Source organism: Cygnus atratus, chromosome 2 (assembly GCF_013377495.2).
Source record: "Cygnus atratus isolate AKBS03 ecotype Queensland, Australia chromosome 2, CAtr_DNAZoo_HiC_assembly, whole genome shotgun sequence".
NCBI classification, from domain to species: Eukaryota; Metazoa; Chordata; class Aves; order Anseriformes; family Anatidae; genus Cygnus; species Cygnus atratus.
The window spans coordinates 3,023,648-3,042,026 of record NC_066363.1 but is presented as its reverse complement, the minus strand read 5'-3'; the positions used below and the strand labels follow the sequence as shown (position 1 = coordinate 3,042,026).

At 42.6% G+C, this 18,379-nt stretch overlaps 1 protein-coding gene across 1 annotated transcript in view; it reads right to left on the bottom strand.

Moving 5' to 3' along the window:
* Nucleotides 1-18,379, bottom strand: part of OBSCN (obscurin, cytoskeletal calmodulin and titin-interacting RhoGEF) — a 151,217-nt gene that overhangs the window by 95,240 nt on the left and 37,598 nt on the right. The window contains 12 exon segments of the mRNA XM_050709295.1: nt 1,879-2,032; nt 2,758-2,870; nt 3,229-3,495; nt 8,170-8,433; nt 8,669-8,938; nt 9,418-9,684; nt 10,399-10,674; nt 11,488-11,763; nt 12,140-12,415; nt 13,559-13,834; nt 15,420-15,695; nt 16,301-16,576. Of these exon segments, the coding sequence (XP_050565252.1) occupies nt 1,879-2,032; nt 2,758-2,870; nt 3,229-3,495; nt 8,170-8,433; nt 8,669-8,938; nt 9,418-9,684; nt 10,399-10,674; nt 11,488-11,763; nt 12,140-12,415; nt 13,559-13,834; nt 15,420-15,695; nt 16,301-16,576 (2,991 nt within the window).

The following is an 18,379-nucleotide window of genomic DNA, read 5'->3' as shown; positions in this document are numbered from 1 at the left end:
CTGAATGCAGCTCCCATCATCAGAAAATTAGTTGAAACAGAAGGATCCCACCCACTGTCAGACACAAACTCCTTTAGAGATTAACTGACTGCCCTTTTTACTGCCTCTTTGGAACAAATTGCATTGATTTCCTACCTGCTGCTGGCAGCATGGGATGGTGGCATAACACCAGATTTGGCACACTAAAGTTCCCACCATGTCATTGCCCCAGCCTAACTGCAGCCCCAAAACAAAAGGGGAGCTCTCTGCTGAACCGTCTTAACTTGAGTTCAGAGGTCAGACCATTCTGCTTATTCTCCCAACCCACCCCCCCACTCAAGGATAAGATTCCCATTTGAATTCCTACCATCTTGACGCATTCTAATATTGTCATCAGCCTTCAGCTTGCTGTCATCTTTGTACCACTGGGTTTGGACCTCATCGTGTGAAATCTCACAGACGAAAGATGCACTCTCATATTCATTCACTTCCACATCTTCCAGTGGTTTAACAATCTTGATATCTCGGGCTGTGAAATCATAGAGACAAATATTTATTGGGGTTTCTACATAGCTGAGTACAGCGTCTTTACCTTATGCATACTTGCATGGAAAAAAAAATGAGATGGCATTTTATTCTAAACCACCTTCCCTTCATGGATGGTATCTTTCTTCAATACAGCAAATACATTTTGCACTTGAACCCACAGATAGAATTACTAATGGCAGTGGAGCTCACTGCAACTGGATTTTATGGAAGCCAGAACTTTAATGTCTTTTAAAACCTGTCTAAACATATTAATGGAAGAAAAATCTGCCAAGGAAAACTAGACACACCCCTACAATCTCGTGTCACTATAAACCTGTCTCATTCTTATGCTTCTCTGCATACCCCTCTCTCATTTCTTTGCTTGTGTGCCCAGACTGTATCAGCCGTGTTTTACCTAGGGGGTACCTTTGTTTAAGAATCCCTTGAACTTGGCATAATCCCCTTTAACTCCATAGATCTGCACTTGTTTATGTCAGAACTGATCCATATTTCTGTGCTACTGCAGCCCTTTCATTTTGAAAGGACAGGTCTTGATACATCCTGGATTAGCCCCAGGAACAAGTTCAGATATAAATCGACCCATCCCAGTCACAAGGTCAGGGAGAAAAGGGGAGTTCAGCAGAGCTATGGAACAGGACAGATGTTTATGAAGAAATTGCTAATGCTGAACCCAAGTGGCCACATGAGGACAGCAACTAGTAAGAAATAAGAAAAAGCTGATTTGTCTTTTAAGATGTCCCTTTGGAAAACAAATCTGCCAGGGCACAGCAGACCTGTCTGTTCAGTAACTGGCCTTCAGCACTTATGATCTGGTGCTTCAGAGCCTGGTGACAAAATACATCTGGTGCTTATCCAGTGCGACATATGGAGGGAAAATCTGTCTTGAGTATGAAGAAGAAATGCAGTCAGAAATCTTTACACTTTCCTTAGCATTTACTACATAAAAAGTATGGCAAATCTTGAGATCATTCCCAGGGCTTGTCTGGTTCAGGCAAAGTCCCTCTATGACAATGGCAGAAGCTAAACCAAACCATGTGTGTGTCAGCCACTGATGCCCTGCTTTGTGCCAGACTGTCCAGTATCTGCTAACTTGCCCATTCAGAAACACCATGTAAATTCCACAGAACAGAAATGACTTCTAATAAATGGAAAAATAAGTTAGCACTTCTTCCAAAAATAACTCCTCTAAGGATAGAACAAGAACACAACAGCTCTGCCAGTATTTTTTCACTAAGAAGAGAAAGGTATCCAAAATAGTAACTGGGAAATGCACAAACTGTCCGTGAAGCATTTCTTACTGTGGAGTAAAATACTGCAGTAGGGGTTATTTCCTCTTTCAGTTGAACATACCATGAACCTTTAGGGTAGCTGATGTCTTGTCTTCAGCTGCTTTACACATGTAGGTTCCCTGGTCTTCATATTCACACTTGTGAATAATGAGACTTCTCTTATTTCCTTGGGAAACAATCCCCACTTTTTTACTTTGCTGCAGCTCCTTCCCATCCTAGAAGGGAAAAGGCCAAATCAGATCACCGTCAGCAATTCTTTATCTGCACTGAGCAAAAGGAGCATTCTGATCTATGCTTAATTCACCTGTCTCACTGGACTTAATGGATCTGTGCTTACTGGAACATATGCTGAAACTTAAGCACAGCACAAAGTTGTCAACATGTAGGAATGGCTGAAGAACATGCACGAATTTTGGCCGACCTGTGACAGCTATTTGCAGGCTTAAGGCACTGTACAGGATTGGCAGTAAACCCATTTGGACATTAGCTTGAAGAAATGATGTTATCCCCATCTAAGGGAAGAATCAGATGAACCCCAAGGAAGGTACATGAAGTGTCTGAGCTCATCCCTAGGCTATCATGTACAAAGGGAACTGAGGTCTCACTTTAAACCATAGTTCCCAATGAGGCTACAAATCCTGTGTGAGAACTGCTAGGTATGAACTGAAGCAAAAGACTGCACTCCTATCAATAACAGTGCTCACATTCTGTGCAAAAAAAGCTCAGACATTCACTTAAAATGCAAGAGAAAATTCAAACTAATTAATGTATCTGGCAAATAACAAGGAGTGATGAACTGGGCAAATAAATGAACATAAAGGCAAGAGAGCAATGCTGAGACCTGTAGAGCAAAAGCTTACATCCCTCGGAAGTGAAATTAAAGGCTCTCATTTCCAGAGAAATCAGAAATGAAAATACCACTGCCCATCACATGCTGTACCTTGAACCACTTAACATCCACGTTGGGCCTGGACAGCTCACACTCAAATGTGACCTTGTCCTTCTGAGTTACACTAGCATCTACCAACGGTTTGCTGATTTTCACAGGCAATTCTAGAAAGAAAAAAAAAAAAAAGAGAGAGAGACAAATACAAAAGGATGTCCAGTTAGTAGGGAATGAGGTCTCTAGAAACATCTGGCACAAGGAAGAATGGATAGGCAGAGCCTTGTGCCTGTTTTCCATGTTTAATTTAACTTCTAAGTGAAAACAAACCCCCAAATACTATTGTTTTGAACACATTATCATTACATGTACTAGGGACAATGATGTTACAATAATCCTGTTGATATTTGAGGGGAATGTTCCTGATGAAGAAAGCTTGTTGCCCTCTTAAAGGCTTACTCTCTGGGGACAGGAGCAAATAACCACGTGCCACACCAAACAGCGCCTCAAACTTTGGGGTCAGTGTACCTGTCACAGTGAGCCTCCCTGATGAATGAATGCCATCTGCTTTGAAGGAGATGAGTCCTGCATCTTCAAGAGTCACAGAAGAAAGTGTCAGTGAATGCTTCTTCCCCTGGACGCCCATACTGATATTCAGGGCAGGCTTCAGCCGAACGCCGTCCTTCTGCCAGGTCCCTTCCACATCCTCATGGGACACCTCCACCTCAAAGGTGACAGTCCCTTTCTCAGAGACTTCGAGGGGCTGAAGGCCTTTCACCAGCTTGATCTGCCTCACTGAAAAACAACATGGACAAGTTGGAGATCTCACAGCAACAGCTGAGAAATTGCATCAGGACTTCCAAAATATATTGCTTCCTCACACGGGTACAGCATTTGCCAATTAAAGAACCACCTTTGCAAAAAAAAACAAAAATAAAATATCTGACCCTGACCATACTGCTAGTATGGCTGCTCTTCTTAAATGGATGCTTTCAGCTGAGAAAAATAGGTCCCACAAACACTGCAGGGCCCTTTTTCTAGCCAGTTCCCCCCACAATCACCCACTGTCTAGACCAGAAATCAACTAAATAGTATAGCAATTTTTAACTCAGTAAATTGCCCTCTAGATATATCCTCACCTTGTACTGTACACAGGACTGGAAAAAAAATTACTTTTACAAAGGCCTTCTCATCATAAAGCAGCAAACAGCTGGGGAATGGCAGAACTTCTACAGGATTTATTTTAATAGACAATAGTTCATGTCAAGAGATTTGAAATTTTATATCCATGTTCTTAGGATAACTTCTGCTATAATTAATTGACCTAATTATGTTTTTCCCTGATGAAAACTTAGAGGCGTATCAAAAGGAGGATCACTTTACTCAGGAGTTATTTTTATTTAAGTCTTCCTCAAATATCTCCTCCTGGAGATGTTTTATTTATCAAAATAAAATATTCAGGCCAATAGGACATTGGTTTGAGCAGCTCAGTTGGTTTTAGGATCTGCTGGCATCTTAAGATCGGAACAGACACTGATCTTTTGGTTAAGCATCTTTTATACTGGAGTAAATCCATAGATTTTTGCGTTCTTATTCCTTTTTTGCCTTGCTCTAAAAGCACTTTCAAGCCAGACAGTATCAGTCCAGCTTGGTGTTTAAAAAAAGAAAACGCAAACAAAAAAACAAGAAAAGCCCCACACTCCTCTAAAATCAGGCTTCTTAGCCTAAAGGTCAGCACCAAATAATAGTAGCTCATTTTCCTAGACTGTGAGCATTTAAAGAATATCTGCTGACCTCAATATGAGCTCTAAATGATATATTTAACTAAAAAGAAGACATTTGCTTAAACGCCAAAAGACGGAGCGTAATTTTAGACTTCCACTTTCAAGGTCTTGCTTCTGCCATAAAGCAGTGTGAGCGCCCACTCCCATGTCAGCTGCAGGACTTGGATGTGGAATCCCTACAGTCAAGTGAGATTCCTGTACACTGCCTCATTCCTGCTGCACCTCATAACTAAGGCTTGGATGATTGGGAGAGTCTCATGGCTTTATTGGCCATGAGGAGTTCTTTGCAGTGGTTTGACATGATAGCACACACATGTGGCTTGGCGTGTGTGCTTAAGGTCTGCGTCTTACTCTCCTTCAGTTCCATGAGCTGCAAAATATGAATACTGTGAATTTTACTGTGCCCAGTTCTGGGCTCCCCGGTACAAAAAAGACAGGGGTCCCCTGGAAAGAGTCCAGTGGAGGGCCACAAAGATGATACAGGGCCTGGAGCATCTTCCCTATGAGGAAAGGCTGAGAGACCTGGGTCTGTTCAGCCTGGAGAAAAGAAGGCTGAGAGGGGATCTCATCAATGTGTATAAATACCTGAGGTGTGGGAGACAGAGGGATTTGGCCAACCTCTTTTCAGTGGTTTGTGGGGACAGGACAAGGGGTAATGGCCACAAGATAGAGCACAGGAAGTTCTGCACCAACATGCCAAAGAACTTCTTCCCGGTGAGGGTGATGGAGCACTGGAACAGGCTGCCCAGGGAGGTTGTGGAGTCTCCTTCTCTGGAGACAGTCAAGGCCCGTCTGGACGCCTACCTGTGCAACCTGCTCTAAGGAACCTGCTTTGGCAGGGGGGGTGGACTCGATGATCTCTCGAGGTCCCTTCCAACCCCTACAATTCTGTGATTCTGTGATCACACGCGAAAAGAATTCCCTACAATGAGCTGATTTCCAGTTTTGATCATCTTGGATCACCTTGAGTTTCAGCCACTTAATGAAATGATCTCAGTTCATCAACAGAGAAGCTATCTTTTTTTACAGTGTCTCTAAGTGATGAGAGTGCAACTGGGTATCTGCAAAGCACACACCCAGTAATTATCTGGTACCAGCATTCACTCCCTCCATCAGAACAGGAAGGTTTTAAACCAGAGTCACGCAAGCTTGCATGAGGCACCTTGCACAAAACTATAAAACACTGTTGGTAGCTATCAGGACTAGCCATTTTTTTCCTGTATAAACATTTTTCTATCATTTTTTTTTTTAACACTTGGCTATAACAGCCAGTGTCTAAAAAACTCATGCAACTGAAGCTACAACCAACTGTGCTGAAACATCTTGCTGGAGGGTAACTGACTCAGCCAGAGTTTGAAAAACACGCCTTGGTGTACAACATGTAAAAGAGGATGGCGCAGCAAACTGCCCCACACTGCCCTGCATTCTTCCAACACATGGTGACCAGGGAAGTACTGTATTTCCCTACCTTCTGTGGAGCCAGCTCATCCAATTTAACTGAGACAGTCAACCTGAATCTAGATCTAAATCAGGACTGTAGTCACCTGTGGTTACTTGAATATTCAGAAAGACACTCCAGAAGGTAATTCAGTACATCTACAACTTAAAACATTTATTTATTAAAACACTCCTTAAAGTCTTTAAAGTCCTTTTTTTTTTTTTTTTTCTTTTTTTTGGTTCTCTGTACACAGAAGGAGCTGAAGGAGGATTAGATTTAGATTTAGGCTGAATGGATCCAAGATTAATGTAATAGGTGCTGGTCTAATGTCTGTGGGTTTTGTTTGTTTGTTTTTCCTAGAGCTATTCATTTTGGAAAAAAGACGAGCAACATCCTATAGAAGTGATAACCACCACATTTTGTGACACTAAAGAAATGGGTTTTGACAACTGTCAGCCAGGAAGATTTTGAAGATGAAGCTGTCCTAACAGTGCATGAAAGTGATTTGACAAACCCTGCTTGACAATTTGTCATCAATTTTTGATACCTTTGATTCCCACTCTGCTCTTAGGCAAACAACCCTAGCCCTCATTTTGCCCTCTCGAGCTGCTGCCTCATAGAAGGGGCAGAAAAAAACACATCTGTATTGGCAGGGAGATTTGAAGTAGACTAACTTGGAGAGTGACAGGGTGGAAATCCAACATTTAGCTACAGGCACATGCAGCTGCACAGAATCATGAAGGGAAGGATAAAGTTAAAAATTAGAGCCTCAAAAAAATGAGAATCAGTGGGGTTGTTGCTACTGATTTCACCATGCCCAACCTATTTCCAAGCCTAAACCTTTCCAATCAGAAAAATGGAGAAAAATATATATATATATGTTGGGAGAATTACTGATGAAATTTTTCATGATGTTAGTGTTAATAATATGCACAAAATCCTAGAATGATGTATTGGGTTTATGTGGCAAGGTTTTGGTAGTGGGGGCTGCAGGGGTGGTCTCTGTGAGAAGAATCCAGCAGCTGCCTCATGTTAGATAAGGGCCGGTATCAGCCAGCTCCAAAGGGCCATGCCGCTGGCCACAGCCGAACCAATAAGTGATGTTGTTTGTGCATCTGTGAGAGCAGAGTTAAGAAAGAGGAAAAAAAAAAAAAAGCAAAAAAAAAAAGCTGCACAACAGCAGCTGGGAGAGAGGAGTGAGACCCAGCACTTTCAGTACTGCTGAAAGCTGTAAAAGAAAAATCTGAACATTAAATCAACTGGTTTATCTTGTATAAAGGTATGTACTCACACCATCAGAAGATCACAAAACTGTAGGGCTGGAAATACCCAGAAAAATCATCTAGCCCTTCTCCACTGCTTCAGGACACGCTCAGCTCTTTATGTCATCTCAGACAGGTATTTCACTAACTTTTTCTTAAACCTGTGACGGAGGCCTCAAGACCTCTCCAGATGACCTATTCAGTCATCCAACTATTAAAAAGCTTTTTTATTGTATAACCTGGATCTTCCTCATTGCAACTGAAGTCCATTATTTCCACATGGAGAACAGATTGTTCCCTTCCACTTTATAACAGCCTTTTATGTACTTGAAGTCTGTTATCAAGTCCTTCCTTACCTATTATTTATGACCTACACAGCACCAATTGGTGGCAGGGGCTTTGCAGACAAGATTAGGTAGTCCTTAAGTGCTTAAATTCTATCTTCATCTATCCTGTAACAATCATGACAAAAGGATGCAGGAAAAAGGACAGAAGTACAGGGCTACAGCTGAGATACCATTAGCTTACTTGAAAGGGTAGCACCCACAGATAGAAGATTTACTCTCGTGTTGTTTTTTTTTTAACCCTGACTGAATATAAAGAGTTGTTCTGAAAGAGGTGCTTTATAGAGAAGAGTTAGGGCAATGGATGGGTGAACAAAGGCTAAAAGCCATACAAATGAAAAAACAGAGTGTACCAGGGAGTGAGAAGTTTCAGAAGAGGAAGAATCAGCTAAGAGGTTTAATAGTCAACAGCATGACTGAAAGCTCGTGGGATGAGATGAAGGCAACAGGAACCAGCCATCCACATTCTGCTTACTGCCCTCTCTTCCACATTATCTCAGGAGTTTGACTGGTGGCCAAGCACACAGCTGTGTCCCCATGTCAGGATTGGTGGCAGTGGCCATTATGATAATGGAAGAGACTAGAATCCACATCCAAATCCTGTCCAGGGTATTTACGGACCTGGCAATCATTCAACTTACTTTCCACGTTGATCTTGGCTTGTGTCTTGTCATCAGGACTCTCACAGCAGTAAAAGCCCCTGTCTGCAAAGGAGATGTCCTTAACCACCAAGATGTGCTTTGTTCCCTCAGTTTTGATCTCTATTTTTTCACTGGGCTTCAATACGATGCTGTTCCTCATCCACTTCACCTCTGCAGGCTTGGTCAGTTCTACCTCCAAGGTCACTGTATCCTTCTCTTCAACAGTTCTGGCCTCCAGTTTCTTCTTGAAGGAGATTGAGGCCTCTGATAAAGGAGAAGTAATAATAGTAAGAATGTAGAGGATCCAGAAAACATATTTTCAGAAAGTATTAAAATGTTGTCTTATTTATCCCTAGCCCCAATGCATTCTGGACATTCCTATTTAATGAAGCAAAAGCAGAAATCCCCTACTGCTACCATAATCAGAGGGAAGGCCATGTGAAACCCACAGGCCACAGCATCAGGGACAGCCCGTCAAAGGTGCATTATTGCCTCTTACCTCGGACTCTGAGATTGGCTGTGCTTTCTACACCCTCCGCATTGGCAGAGATTTCAGCTGCATCTTCCAGTGTCAGATCAGTGATCGTGAGACTGTGGTTGGTGTCCTTCTGTGAGATCACATACTTCTTGCTGGCTTCAATCTTGACACCATTCCTGAGCCACGTGACTACAGCATCACTGGGAGAAACGGTGCACTTGAACACAGCCTCTTTTCCTTCCTCAGAGACCACACTGTTGAGACTCGTAACAAATTTCACCACTCTGGGAGCTGATGGATAGGAAGAAAACGTTTAGGAGCATGTCTCTGAGGCATGGCATAAGCACCTTCAAAGAGCCAATAGATTCAATGATTTCATTAGAAGCATCAAATTTCATTACTTACAGTAATAAATAATGGACCATCATATTTCCCATCTCTGAGTAGGTTTTATGTATAAAGATGCCAGAAGAAAGAGGCAAACAAAGAGGGGAAAAATCCTGTCTTAGATATGGGATACTTAATTCCAGACTCAAATGCAATATAAAGGTTGATTTGCCCACATACTAAGAGACCTGAGCTCAGCAATGATGTTCTTCACAAGCAGAGGTTCCACAGACATTCAGAGAAAAAGTGGAGTTTTGTACTTTGTTTTTAACAGAGGGAACAGCATAAACACAGGAATAAAGTTGGCTTTGTAGGATTGTAACAGCTGAGGAGGAAAGCCAAGGTTCTTTCCACATTGTCACCATTCAGTTCTAGAGACTTACCTTTGGGGGTGATGGTAATGCTGCTCTTGTCATCTCTGGACTCACAGAAGTACTCTCCCTCATCCTCAGCCCGGATCCCTGTTATTGTCAGGGTTCGTTTGACACCCTCCTCGTGAATCTGGAAACGTTTGCTGGGCCTGATCTCAACTCCATTCCTGCGCCACACCACCTTCCCTTTGGCATGGCTCACTTCACAGGTCAAAGACACGCTGCCTCCAATCTCAGCATTAACAGCTTCAAGCTTTTTGGCAAACTTCACTGGGATTTCTGAGGTGCAGAGGAAAGAAAAAATGGCAAGAAAGGAAAAGTTAAGAAATCTGTTCTACGAAACTCATTCTAGCCAACTTAAAAAAAAAAAAAAGATAGAAGGTGGAGATCCCATTTACATTAAATTATATTATCATTATCACTCTGAAAAGTAAGAACTGTGCCTTAAAACATGTTTGTGTTTGTGTTGTGCCTTTCTTTCTTTCTAATATTTTACTTGATGAGACCACAGTGGGTATTTTTGTTGTTTTGCTGTTTGATTGGTTGTGGGTTTTTTTTTTGTTGTTTTGGTTTTGATTGTTTGTTTGTTCTAAACATCAGAGCCTAATTTGCCTGACTACACATTAAAACTACTCATCAGCTTTGACACACTGGTGAGCAGTCAGGAAGAGCTAAGGCTCTGCCCGTGCCCTAACCACTGGAATAGGAGGAGACAGAAATGGTGTGATAACGTTGGAGAGCAAACACCAGGAAAAGCAGCCATCTTAGGTGTCCTTGTTGCCCAAGAGGCTACTGAAGGATGAAAATTGGGTCTTTGAAGGCAGGAAGGACTTTGCTGGCCCATGCTGGGGAAGCTGCAGTAGCTGCAAAAGCAATTCAAGTCTAGAGGTTGGAACAGTTTTTGAGAGAAGTTCATGATCTTCACCTTATCTTCCCATATGAGGAACGCAACTGTTAGGAAGGGACACAACTTGCAGGCTGCTATCTGCTCACCTTTCACCTGTACTTTGAATTCCTGCTTGTCACTTTTTGTCTTGCAAGTGTACACAGCAGTGTCTGTGCTCTCTGCCAGGTTCACTGTCAGAGTCCTGGATGCCCCCTCGCTCTTGATCTCATACTTCTTGTTCGCCTTGATTTCTGCTCCATCTTTGAGCCACTTCACTATAGCAGTTTCAGGCGTTACTGAAGTAGTCAAAGTGATGCTTTCATGTTCTTGAACAATGAGGGGCTCCTTCTGGATAACTTTATTTTCAAATTTAGCCTCTGGTTCTAGGAAAGACATTAAAATAGAAAAACTAATAATTTAATTCTCAAATCTTTAAACACAGCAATTTTCAATTTATAATAATAATAATATATATAATATATAATAATAATCTCTAATAACACAGGGAATATGGCTGAATCTTTGTGGCTGCTATCATCTTTTGGTGAGTGGGAAGAAAGAAAATCACCTGCCAGGTAACCCAGAGCTTCTGCTTAGAACAGAAGCAAAGGAAAGAAAATGAAAATACACATCCCGCTACCTATAAAAACTTGTTTCTTAGAGATAAAATGACCTGTATAATTTTTGTTCTCCCATTTCTAGGATTCTAAATCTAATTAAGAAGTATTAATATGCTAAATCTGAATTTATGGTCTATTCTCTTTTCTGTTTACTCCCTTTCTCTTGGCTTATTCTCTACCTTGTACAATGCTTTGCCACAGAACTGGGCAGTTCTGGGACACACACAGCAGCAGAAAATCTTTTCTTAGTTTCCTTTCTCCCCAGCTCTATTTCTGCTCTTCAGAATTTCCCACTTCTACTTTCAGCTCCCTACCATTGAAAAAGATCAGGTGATGAGATGTGCAAAGAAGATAAACAAAAAAAGATATAGCATTTCCTTAGCCAAAAATAGTCTTCAGACAGATTTTCCACTTCACTGCTACGTTAAACAGGACAATTTCATGTATGATGTGGTTCAATGATGTTGTTCCAGGGGAAATCATGGCTGCACCATGGCCACTGGGTGGGTAGATAACATCCAGTCTTCCTCTAAGCCACACAGAATGCTGCTTAGTGCCTCCAAAGTGAACACTCACCAGTTGGTTCCAACTTGAAGGTCAGCTTCTGGCCAGCAGCCTCACAGACGTATTCTCCAGCATCTTTCTTTTCCAGCTGCTCTACAACCAGACGCCGGGTTTTACCCACAGTTTCTATTTTGAACTTTCTAGAGGAAACAAGGAGTCTTCCATCCTTGTACCATTTTACTTCAGTTGCATCCTGTGCTACCTCACAGCTGAGAACGGCGCTTTCAGTCAGGACAGCATTCACCTCCTTCTGTACCTTTTCCTGGTTTATAAATGCAGGTTTGGGCTCTGAGTGAAGAAAAGGAAGAAAACATTTACAGAGGGATTAAAATGAAGTCATCTTACAGATTTATGTGCACAGGCTGGTAAATATTTAGGATGCGACTTATAACAAAACTAGTTGCCTTCACTAGACAATATCTACCCTTCTGTGTAAGCAAATTGTAATGTGGAAACTAGGGAAGACAGACAAAGAATGAGATAGCCCTTTGTGCCGAGCTAAAGCCAAACATTTCAGTTCTTACAAATCCAGGCAATTGGTCACAAGAAAATCAGGTACAGGTGAACCCTGAACAGAGTCCATTGCAACTGGACCACTCTGTGATAATTACTATATTTTTTACTTTATTATCCTCCACTATAATTCAGACAACGTCTCTCTTACCTGTGACATCAATCTTGAAGGTCAGTTTCTGGCCAGCAGCCTCGCAGGTGTACTCCCCAGCATCTTTCTTCTCCACCTGATTCACCACCAGCCGACGAGATTTGCCCTCCGACTCCACCTTGAACTTCTTGCTCGAGGTGATCAGCTTCCCCTCCTTGTACCATTTCACATCAGTCTTCTCCTGGGCCACCTCGCAGCTCAGTGTGGCATTTTCTGTTAGAGCAGCTTTCACCTCCTTCTGCACCTTCTCCTTGTTTGTAAATACAGCTTCTGGCTCTGAAAAGAGAGAAAGATTCAGCATCTACAAAATATGAAGTTGCCTGGTCCCCTTAGGGCTTACAGAGAATGCTGGAAACAATCTCTTTGACTTGACAGTACACATCTAAAGCTGCTGGAAGAGCATGCAAACTGTTCCATGGGGGGTGGGTGGTTTTTTGTTCTTGTTGTTTGCTTGCTTTGTTGTTTAGTTTTTTCAAAGAAGCTTTTAGTTGCTTCATGACAAATAACACAAAGATTAGTGTCTCTGTGCAGCAAGCTAGGAGATCACCTGATGGATCATCATCACTCTATTGCAGGCCCCAGTTAAGGCAGAAAATATTTTGGTTGAAGTTGAGTGCAAAGTGATGAATTCCTAGTGGCAGAAATTGCACCATGCTGTGTCAGAGCCCCATTTGTTGATTTCTCTCATTCCCAACAGCTGCCTCTGCTGTCCGATCAGCACCAGGTCATTTTGTTCAGCGTGAAGCGTGCTTGACCAGGACATCCATGTTCAAGACTGTGTCATTACTTCCCTTGTGACCTTTAGAAAAGCCTAGCCCATCTCACATTATTGCATCCAAATGGTGAAATACTCTTGTTCTTCAGGAGGCATCTTAGTCAGGCTACTTGCAAGAGGAGCAGTAGGCAGACTATGTCAGAAAACTGAGTCCATTCTCCCACTCTGGAGCCCCAGAAGGGCAATGCATCCTGAATGACACTCCATGCCACTTTCTCCCCCAAGCTGTCATTTATCACAGAATCATAAAATCATTCAGGTTGGAAAAGACCTCTGAGATCATCTAGTCCAACCTCTAACCTAGTACTAAAGTCCACCACTAAACCATGCTACTAAGTTCTACGTCAACACGTTTCTTGAAGACCTCCAGGGATGGTGACCCAACCACTTCCCTGCGCAGCCTGTTCCAATGCTGCAAAACCCTTTCAGTGAAGAAATTTATCCTAATATCTCCTAATATCCAACCTAAACCTCCCCTGAAGGAATAAGCATAATAGGAAAAACTTGAAAAAAAAAAAAGCATACTTGAATAAAAAGTAAACTTGAAACGTTTGAAGCATAATTGGAAAAACTCTTAGAAAATAATAATCATTTTTCTAAATATCCTAGAAATAGGAAGGATGGACCAAAGTGTCTTCTCTTACCTGTAACATGAATCTTGAAGTTCATTTTCTGGCCAGCAGCCTCGCAGGTGTACTCCCCAGCATCTTTCTTCTCCACCTGATTCACCACCAGCCGACGAGATTTGCCCTCCGACTCCACCTTGAACTTCTTGCTCGAGGTGATCAGCTTCCCCTCCTTGTACCATTTCACATTGGTCTTCTCCTGGGCCACCTCACAGCTCAGTGTGGCATTTTGTGTCAGTGCAGCTTTCACCTCCTTCTGCACTTTGTCCTTGTTGATAAAACCATCCTCTACTTCTGGAACTGAGGGTAAAGAAGCAGATTAAAAAAGTGAACCTTTTCTATACAGCCCTTCCCAAATGCCCACATCAGTCTTTGGATTGTGGTGCTGAGGATGGCTTTCCTATTCGCATTTCCTTCCAGTGCTATTAACTGAAAATTAACATCTGAATTACATCAAGTGCCAGTGAAGGACTCCTTCAGTTTAGATGGCCTGAAACCTACTTTCACTTGTACCACCATCATTCTCCAAAATCTGCAGAAAAATTCACATTTCCCCAATGTCCAGCAGCACAACAGTGCACATAGTTGTTAAGAAAATTGTTTGATTTAAGTGGACATACGTTAAATTGTCCAAACAAGCTGAGAGCTGTAATTTACTTTGACAGCAAAAGCAAAGGTAGGCTTGAGAAACAATGTTTGTGAGTACATTCTGTGTTTATTACCTTTATTTCCCTAGTGTTCCAAACATGTGTCAACCCAGAACTATGTTTCTCTAATGAATTTGAACTAGCTAGCCCCCATGGTATTTGCTTAGCACTGCACAACGCCAGAATCAAAATGCAATCTAATATATGAACTCCTCAATTTACTTTAAATTCATCAGTATACAACCAAGGGATGTCAAGGTTAAATCCCATTCTTGCTTACGTCATGTTGAAGAAACTTGTTTTCCTCAGCTACCACTTCTGAGAATGGTTCTCATATGGCAGAAGTGATAATAAAAAGGTTTCCTTTATAGAATCAGAGAATGGATTGGGTTGGAAGGAACATTTAAAGATCATTTAGTCTGATCCCTTTGGCATGGCCAGCACCATATTTCACTAGATCTAGTTGCTCAAAGCCCTGTCCAACCTGATATTGAACACTTCCAATGATGGGACACATGCAATTTCTCTGAGCAACCTGTTCTAGTGTCAGACCACCCTCATTATAAAGAATTTCTTCTTTATATCCAATCTAAATCTACCCTCTTCAGTTTACAACCACTGCCCCTCATCCTGTCACTACACACCATGGTAAAAAGTCTTTCACCATCTTTCTTATAAGCCCCTTGATACATATTGAAAGTTTATCTTTCTCCATTTCTGGAAAGAAAAGCCACAGCTTTAAGTCTTTTCTAACATTTCTTTTGTACCTGTTACAGAGAGGGAAAAAAAAAAAAGTGAATTACATTTTATTTGTAATTTTATAATTTACAAAAAAACACTCATGTCTTCTTCCAGCATTGTGACCAAATGCTGGCTCTAAGACTCTATAGTAAAAAGACACTTCATTTCAGGAAGAAGTATTGGCAAGAAAATGCTTGTGATCAGAATGTTTTCTACGTCCTTTAATTTCTCCTGCAATTATTAAATTATTATTTTGTTATCACTGCATCTCCATTAGATTAACAGATTTCCTGGGCTTAGGCTACAGTAATCCTCTGAGTTCTCTGCTTTCAAAGAAGGAAGACAGGCCAAACAGTGTGAACGGAACTGTGTTAAACAGCAGAATTTAAATATTCCATCAACTGACTGCTGAGGTGGAATTTGTCAAGCCGTGCAATTTGTCTTTCCTTCAGTTTTGGGGGGGATTTAAAACAGATGAAACGTTTACTCACCTGTAACGTGAACCTTGAAGGTCAGTTTCTGGCCAGCAGCCTCGCAGGTGTACTCCCCAGCATCTTTCTTCTCCACCTCACTCACCACCAGCCGACGAGATTTGCCCTCCGACTCCACCTTGAACTTCTTGCTTGAGCTGATCAGCTTCCCCTCCTTGTACCATTTCACATCAGTCTTCTCCTGGGCCACCTCGCAGCTCAGCGTGGCATTTTCTGTTAGAGCAGCTTTCACCTCCTTCTGCACCTTCTCCTTGTTTGTGAATACAGCTTCTGGCTCTTGGGGGAGAAGGGGAGAGAGAAAGATTAGTTGGGCCACTGGAAAGAGGAGCAGGAGGCAGAGAGGGAGCTGGAAAATCGAACCCACTCCCCCACTCTGGAGCCCCAGCATGGCAATACATCTTGAATGACTCTCCATGCCACTTTCTTCCCTCAGTTGCCATTAACTCAATGCCTTAGAGACCTGAACTTTCACAAAGCTTTCGTGTCATGTTCTCCCCACAGGCTGAAACGAGCCCTTCCAAGACAAACAAAAAGTGTGCAGACGTGGGGCAGACACCCTATCGCTCACCACTGTGCCCCTGCTATGAAATGTCCTGGGTTGTTCCACTTGCACCAACACGCAGTGATGGAGAGGTGCAATCAGAACCGTCTTTTTTATGGCCCTGTTCCCACAGTGAAGGGAAACTTCTGAACTTTTTAAAGAATGGAGTTGCCTCAGAACTGTACCTGGAACATATTTTTCTTTTCCCCATCAGGGCTAAGTCATCCCAATGATGTTCTCCAAAAATTTGAAACGTAATAGGAAGAACATTTACAAAATAATAATCATTGTTCTAAATGTTCTAGAAATAGGAAGGATGGGCCAAAGTATCTTCTCTCACCTGTGACAACAATCTTGAAGGTCAGTTTCTGGCCAGCAGCCTCGCAGGTATACTCCCCAGCATCTTTCTTCTCCACCTCACTCACCACCAGCCGACGAGATTTGCCCTCCGACTCCGCCTTGAACTTCTTGCTCGAGGTGATCAGCTTCCCCTCCTTGTACCATTTCACATCAGTCTTCTCCTGGGCCACCTCGCAGCTCAGTGTGGCATTTTCTGTTAGAGCAGCTTTCACCTCCTTCTGCACCTTCTCCTTGTTTGTGAATACAGCTTCTGGCTCTTGGGGGAGAAGGGGAGAGGGAAAGACTAGTTGGGCCACTGGAAAGAGGAGCAGGAGGCAGAGAGGGAGCTGGAAAATCGAACCCACTCCCCCACTCTGGAGCCCCAGCATGGCAATACATCTTGAATGACTCTCCATGCCACTTTCTTCCCTCAGTTGCCATTAACTCAATGCCTTAGAGACCTCACCTTTCACAAAGCTTTCGTGTCATGTTCTCCCCACAGGCTGAAACGAGCCCTTCCAAGACAAACAAAAAGTGTGCAGACGTGGGGCAGACACCCTATCACTCACCACTGTGCCCCTGCTCTGAAATGTCCTGGGAATCAGCTGCACCGCAGAGTTGTTCCACTTGCACCAACACACAGTGATGGAGAGGTGCAATCAGAACCTTCCTTTCCCCATTCCCCATTCCCCCATTCCCCATTCCCACAGTGAAGGGAAATTCCTGAACTTTTCAAAGGAAGGAGCTTCCTCAGAACTGTACCTGAAACACTTTCTTCCATTTCCCCAGAGCTCGGTCATCCCAATGATGTTCTCCAAAAATTTGAAGCATAATTGGAAAAAACTTTTATAAAATAATAATAATTTTTCTAAATGTTCTAGAAATAGGAAGGATGGGCCAAAGTATCTTCTCTCACCTGTGACAACAATCTTGAAAGTCAGTTTCTGGCCAGCAGCCTCGCAGATGTATTCCCCAGCATCTTTCTTCTCCACCTGATTCACCACCAGCCGACGAGATTTGCCCTCCGACTCCACCTTGAACTTCTTGCTCGAGGTGATCAGCTTCCCCTCCTTGTACCATTTCACATCAGTCTTCTCCTGGGCCACCTCGCAGCTCAGTGTGGCATTTTCTGTTAGAGCAGCTTTCACCTCCTTCTGCACTTTGTCTTTGTGTTCAAACACATCATCTGTAAGATAGCAAAGAATGAAAAATCTGTGAAAAAAGTATCTATCATTTGAGATAATGCTTGACCATTAATTTGCAAACCTACCTTGAACTAAATCTAAATCCACCTGTTTCAAGGTTACTAATAATTGATCTCTGCTATCTGTTGCTGTTTCAATCATTTGCAATGCACAGCAACCCCCAGAAGCAGGTTTTTAGTCTTCTGTCCGTAGCACTTCTCACTGAAGTACACGTTCATGGATATGTAAGAGAGAAATGGCATCAGTTCTTTGTCCCACAGCTGGATCCAGCACTAAAGCCCTCAGATGTAACAGAAGTAAAAGACAGGCAATTTGGAAAAGATCATGTTAACCACAGCCAAGTGCTTGGAGGCATCCTGCAACTCTCTGTGAATGAGGTGGTACCAGACACAGCTGGGGTCAGAATGCAATACCGTATGGACAACTAGCCAGCCTTTTTATGGCCATGGGTATATCCCATCAGAGCTGCACAGAAGAATGACAGGAACAGCTTTCACCTTTTATTTCTACCTTGGAACACAGTCTAGGTTCATTCAGACAAGTTTCCAAACCATGCCAGTGAAGCTGGTGACAGATTTTAAGAAGCCTGTGACAAAGCTTTGTCTCCGAAACTGCATGGTACTGGGTTTTCAGTGGGAGACTGCATATTAGGTTACAATTTAAATAAAGCAGATGTGAAATCAAAAAGGCTAACAGAGCTAAGCAAATGCTTGAGGAAGCATTGGCAGAAACTTCCCAACAGTACAAGCTTGCTTTGAGACATCACAGTTTCTGGCTGCTGCTCAGTTGAGGAGCAAGACGAACCTCATCCTTAGGCTTCCACCAGCTTTCCTGCAGACATGCTGTAGGGTCAGTTTCTACAAGCCAAGCAGGAG